The sequence below is a fragment of the Nematolebias whitei genome, chromosome 14, assembly GCF_014905685.2.
Source record: "Nematolebias whitei isolate Nwh7 chromosome 14, NemWhi1, whole genome shotgun sequence".
NCBI lineage: Eukaryota > Metazoa > Chordata > Actinopteri > Cyprinodontiformes > Rivulidae > Nematolebias > Nematolebias whitei.
The window spans coordinates 22363179-22369947 of NC_056511.1; the positions used below are offsets into that span (position 1 = coordinate 22363179).

The 6769-nt window shown below is 37.0% G+C and overlaps 1 protein-coding gene across 1 annotated transcript in view; it reads left to right on the forward strand.

The window, feature by feature from the left end:
• The window catches only part of LOC119420895 (complement factor B), a gene marked incomplete in the record, with an annotated part of 63215 nt that overhangs the window by 2866 nt on the left and 53580 nt on the right, over nt 1-6769 (forward strand). The window contains 3 exon segments of the mRNA XM_037688315.1: nt 2050-2226; nt 5245-5331; nt 5537-5676. Of these exon segments, the coding sequence (XP_037544243.1) occupies nt 2050-2226; nt 5245-5331; nt 5537-5676 (404 nt within the window).

Genomic DNA, 6769 nt, shown 5'->3' on the forward strand with positions numbered 1-6769 from the left:
ACAATGTTCAGTTTACAACATGCACAGTTTAAAATGTGCAGAATTTACAATATGCAGAGTTAACAACATGCAGAGTTTACAACATGCAGAGTTTACAATGTACCATTTTAATAGTGTACAGAGTTGACAATATGCAGAGTTTACAATGAACAGAGTTTACATTGTGCAAAGTTTACAGTACAATGTGCACAGTTTACAATGCTCAGTTTTAACAGTGTGCAGAGTTTACAATATGCAGTTTACAACATGCAGAGTTTACAATGTTCAAAGTTTACAACTTGCAGAATTTACAACATGCCGAGTTTACAACTTTCAGAACAGGCCCAGAGTGGCTAATCTGTAGGACTGGGACATTTCCTGGTGGGTCGGTCTGATTCATGGGCTGCAGGGCTGGTGCTCCATTTATTTATTTATTTTTAGGAACTTTTTACTAACAACATAAAAACACAGAACACCGCTACTGCACCAGGGCCACACCGCCTCCATCCAGGGCTGCCCCACCTCAAATGGCAACTCTGTTTTGTTGTTGTTGTTGTTGTTGTTTTTTTGCACAAGTCAGATACTCGAAGCCACCTGTCATTCAGTCCAGTAGGCATGTCAGCAACTGACCAATCAGCAACCTCAATTTGTCCCAAAGGTAAACGCTCCTTACCTGCGGAGCTGCAGCCCATCAGGGTTTTGTATTATGGATGCTATGCGGTCAGAGGGATTTTGTGAAAAATCATCAGAAAAAAATGGTTAAACGTTGTCAGTGGGGAACATGCAATTCAGACAAATGAGATACCCTGAGCGTTTAGAGGTTGTAATACAGTTTATTCCATTTCAAAAACTAAACAGAGTTTGGAAAAAGATAAAAATGATAAAGTCCTCTTGCCGACCCCATGGGCAGCTATTACAACAGTTATAAACAGGAAGTGCCACATGTTCATCTGTATGAAGTAACTGCAAGTAAATCCTCAATTTTCGGTCATAATTACCGGTACATTGCATGTTTAATGGTTAAATTAAAGGTTAATGCTTAAAGCTAGTTGTGCTTTGTTTAGTGTGTTTTATACGAAGATATATCTTGTAACTTCTGGTTGCACAAGTTTAGTCTTTGTTAAAACTAAACTGATTTCATACAAAGTGTTTAATAGGTTGTGTAAGGTAAAATTTGCACTCTTACATACTGAATTTCACTGTGAGTTCTTGCCCTGTGTCTCTCTGCAGCATGAACATCCACTGCAGTAACTACCATATTTTATTATTAGTAGCTTAGAATTTTTTTTCTGTCTTTTTTGCCTTAATGTTGGCTGATAAGGCAGAAATGCCTCACTAAATGTCTCATGTAACACTGTGAGATTCACTACCTCCACCATTACAGCTATCTTTGTTTGTTAGTTTGTCCGAGGTTAGCTCACCCTGGGTTACATTTCCTCGTGGGTGGAATAATCTTACCGTTCAAGTAAAATATTTGATAATGTTCCTATAGAAACAATTCCTGAATGTTGTTCATACTGTGTTAATGCTATGTTTGTCTCTTGACCCTACAACTGGGTAAGGTTACAGTAGACCTAGGCCACTACTGGAATTTTAATTAGATATTTTAAGCTACTAATAAACACAATGGATGATGATCATATTGCTTTATGCTAGACCATTGTAAGGAGTGATTATTATTATATTTTCATATTGGCTAGCAATTTTTCCCCCTAAATGTTAATTTAGACTACACTGTGTTTCTTAGACTGCGACTAGGATGCGTGAGAGAAGCGGAGCGTGCTCTATTCACACAAGGAGAGCTGTTGGTCAGGCTACTTCTTGTGCCATTAACTCTAAAATAGTTATTGAATCAAGCGTTTACTTATGTAGGCAAAACTAGATGTTAAACAACCGTAAAATACACCAGAATGCAGGAAATGGCATCTACTTTATTCAAAATTGTCTGGGGGAAGTCTTCATGAAAGCAATTCTGGTGTTTAAGTTCACTTCAGGCCTCTGATGACAGAACAGAAGACACCTGTTCAGGTTCTTTTGGTTAATCTTTGCAGCTTTATTTCCTTGCCACAGCTGGAGATACATGCGCTGATCCTGGCATCCCGCCTGGCGCCTCCAGAACAGGAAACATGTTTGGAATCGATGACAAAGTGACCTACAGCTGCAACAGTAACCTGTTCCTGGTGGGCTCCAAAGAGAGGGTGTGCCAGGAGAGCGGCCAGTGGACGGGCAAAGAACCAGCGTGCTACTGTAAGAACCACACGTCCATGTCAGTTACATGTTCAATCATTTGATCATAGGCATGCCAATAATCATTCTGCATGAAGCCATGTTATTCTGAAGCAGCTGAAAGCCACTCCATCTCAAGAACTTGGTTCACGGCCTTCACCTTAAATTCAGTCAGATAAGGGATGAACATCCTGAGATTTCCTGACTTTAACATTTAACTTCCTCTCCTCTGTTTCTAATGTACATTTGTCTTTAGAGCCACTCCTTAAACGGTGTAGTGTAGCCAAGGCTGTAGGAAGTAGGGGTGCTGGTGTGCTGCAGCAACCCTTGATGGGTGCCAGAGGTCATGCATGTTCAAATACATATTTAGTGAAAAATGCAAAACAAAATATTTTAGTACTTTATATGTTTAAATGTCAACAGTTGCATCCCTGAAACTGATGTTCCTGTAGCTGAATCAGGCAAATCTAACACAAAACTACATTAATAAAACAAACAAACAAATAAATACATCTGGCATTTCATTTTCCTGGATCCTTCAGAATATATTTTAGGTAAATGAACAGATTAAAAATATTAAAACCATTTTGGCATCTGATTGTTAACGTTTTTATAACTGTTTTAAGCCACAGTCTGAATTCTCGCCCACACGTACTGATCAGCTGTGTGAGGAGCCCAACTTTCTGTCTATAAAAATACCACAAACACTTAAATATACTTACTGATTGGGATAAAGGAGGCTGTGGTAGTTCAGTGGTCAGTGCTGCAGGTTCACAGTCCTGACTCTGAGGCTCAGGTCTGAGCCCAGGTTGTGTCAGGAAGGTCATCGGGAGTAAAATAATGGTCAAATGTTTTGTTTGAATTCGCTCGCTGTGTCGACTCCTGCTGACAGGATAAGTCGAAAAAAAAACATTTCACTGATCAAGAAGAGTCTGTCTATCTATTGAATGTGTTTCATTTCTGTCTCTGCCTAAAAGTAGCAGTTCAGACATTTTAATGTGAGGTTCTTTAGAAAGATCTTCTCTGTGTGAAAGAGCTCACATTCTGACTGGATTGATGATCAAATGGCTGGTCAGAGCAGGGTTAAAGACAAAGTGCTGCAACTCCAGTTGAATAAAATTTGCAGCTCTTCATGCAGATGCTCCTTCATAAACCTTTACATCACTGACAGTTTCACATACAAGAAGACATATCAGAAACAGCAGCCTGGAGCAACGATGCAAACCTGATGATGGTGAACAGGATTATAAACCAAATTTACATGAAATGACATTAGACTTTTAATTTGGAGGTGACATTAATCCACTTTGGTCTCAGTCGGCTTAGCTTAGCTGTTCTCAGCCCGCTCTGAATTAATTTGTTTCTACAAACTGATGTCATTCAAAGAGCATTCTGCAGCAGGTAAATTAGTTATGGAATATAATCTTTCCACAATTATATGGGGTGCCATTTGTAAAGTTACACAGTCAAAAATTAACAGCAATATTTTGGTTTATTTAGGTTTTTATAAGAAAAAAATGCTTTTTTTTTTCAAAGTCATATTTTCAATGTGTTATTCATACATTTATAAATAAATGGCATAGTTCCAAACTAAATATTTAGGTTACAAGCTAAATATTTAGTTTACAAACTAAATATTTAACTTGCAAGTTAAATATTTAGTTAGCAAGCTAATTATTTAGCTCCACACTAAATATTTATGTCCATATATGTCCAAGCTAAATTTTTAATTTACAAACTAAATATTTAACTTGCAAGTTAAATATTTAGTCAGTGAACTAAATATTTAGGTGTAAATTAAATATTTAATTTCTAATATAAATGTTTATTTTCAAAACTAAACAGTTAATTTCCTAACTAAATATTTAATTCCTGAACTAAACATTTAATTACTACACTAAATATTAAATTTTCTAACTAAATATTAGTTCTGACCTAAATATTTATTTTCCAAGGTAAACATTTAATTTCCAAAAGAAATATTTAATTTGATAACTAAATATTTAGCTCGGACAGTTGGTAAGTTAAATATTTAGGTCTGAGCTTAATATTTAGTTAGCAAATTAAATATTTATTTTAGAAATTAAATGTTTAGCTTGGGCTTTGTGATGGACTTGCAACTTGTCCAAGGTGTACCTGCCCCTTGTCCAGTGATTGCTGGACATGGGCACGGCGACCCCCGTGACCCAAAATGGAAGAAGCAGGTAAAAGATAACGTATGGATGGATGTTTAGCTTGGAAAATAAATATTTAGGTCCGAGCTAAATATTTAGTTAGCAAACTAAATATTTAGTTTAGGAATTAAATGTTTAGTTTTGAAAATAAACATCTAGCTTAGAAATTAAATATTTAATTTACACCTAAATATTTAGTTCAGTAAATATTTAACTTGCAAGTTAAGTATTTAGTTTTGTAAATTAATCATTTAGCTTGGACATTAACATTTAGTCTGTAACCTAAATATTTAGTGTGGAACTAAATATTTAGTTTACTAAGTTTGTAAACTAAATATTTAGCTTGTAAATTAAATATTTAGTTTGGAACTATGACATTTATAAATGTATGAATAACTTGGTGAAAATCTGACTTTGGAAAAAAAACAACTTTTTCTTATGAAAGGCTAAATAAACTAAAATATTGCTGTTAATTTTTGACTGTATAACTTTATAAACGACACCCTAATTTATATTGAAATGTGCCATTTGTTTCTTTGTTTCAGAATAGTAATTTTATTTTAGCTTCGTTCAGTTGGTTAATTAATGCCACAAACTGCAGCCCACCTTCTCTGAAGCTGACAGAAAATCAATAGATTTAGACCTCTGACAAGTCAAAACCCCAAATGCCACCTATCATTGCACAAAATGGTTCTGATGAAGCCACGTCTGAGTTGTCCCACATGTGTGTGCTGTTGTGTGATTTATTGTTTTCCTCTTTTAAAAATGGGAGAGAAACAGTTGAGCTACGGAATCCTCCTGATCAGAAAGAGTCAGTCTGACAGGACATTCTGTGTAACTTCTGTTTTCGGGTTCCTCCTTGCAGACAAACACACGTACGACACGCCAAACGAGGTGTCCCAAGCATTTGGAAGTGCAATCAAAGAAAGCCTCACCACCATGGAGTCTCTGAGTAAGTGACCCCCTCTAACTGTATTTTATAGAATATCACTGCTGTTGTGTGAGAACTGCTGTGATCCGTCACCAAACAACAGAAATAAAGGACAACACATGACAATCTGTTGTTTATCCTTCAGTAAACCCAGTCCAGTGTGACGTTTCGCTGCTCACAGTTATGAATGTGGATCAGAACCGTAACAGCTTCTGTTGTTTCTCAGACGACACACAAGAAGGAAGAGTTATCAGGATTTCTAAAAGTGGGATCCTCAACATCTACATCGCTGTGGACATTTCTGAGAGCATCAAGGAGGAACAGTTTAAACAAGCCAGAGATGCCATGATCAAGCTCATCCAAAAGGTGCGACAGAAGGCAGGCGGGGCCCATGGGGGGGGGGGGGGGGGGTTATGGGGGGCACATCCAGACTTTTCTGGAGTTTTCAGGTCTGCGTTTGGTTCATTAGGTCAGGGACTCCTCCTGGAGCTGAAGTCTTTACATGAGGCTCTCGTTTACAGGATTTTAAATTACAGATACTTAATATTAAATGCAAAAACAAAAGTGATGGACTTTGTCTTTTCAACTTCTAAGCTATATTATGTGTGGTTGTAAACATTTCTAAACATAATAATATATTTTTATTAAATTAACACATGACAAAAAGGAAATAAAAAAACTAAATCAATTTGTTGTAAAGGTTTAAACATTTAAGGCATTTTAGTTGCTCAAAACCTGTCAGTGAAAATTTAAACTTGACCAAAATTAACAAAAAGAGAAAAAAAAAATCCCTGATCCTTCAAAGTGACTGTTGTCTACAGCAGGTAAGATACTGACTACTGATAATTTCTATTCAGTTGTTTAGGCCCCTGAACAACATCTGGTGCTGCTGGTGACATCACAGGCCACACATCTGGGGGTTACAGCCACACAGCCCAGAAAATTACACAACACAGACCCACAACCCAAAAAAAAAAACACGACACAGAGCCACAACCCACAAAATAAAACAACACAGACCAACAACCCACAAAATAACATGACACAGAGCCACCACAAACAAAATACCACAACACAGACCAACAACCCACAAAATAACATGACACAGACCAACAACCCACAAAATAACACGACACAGAGCCACCACAAACAAAATACCACAACATAGAACAACAACCCACAAAATAACAACACAGATCTACAACCCACAAAATAACACAACACAGACCAACAACAGATCTACAACCCACAAAATAACACAACACAGACCAACAACCCACAAAATAACACAACACAGACCCACAACCCACAAAATACCACAACACAGGCCCACAGCCCACAAAATAAAACGACACTGAGTCACAAACCACAAAATAAAACGACACTGAGCCACAACCCACAAAATAACACAACACAGAGCCTCAACCCACAAAATAACACAACACAGACCCACAACCCA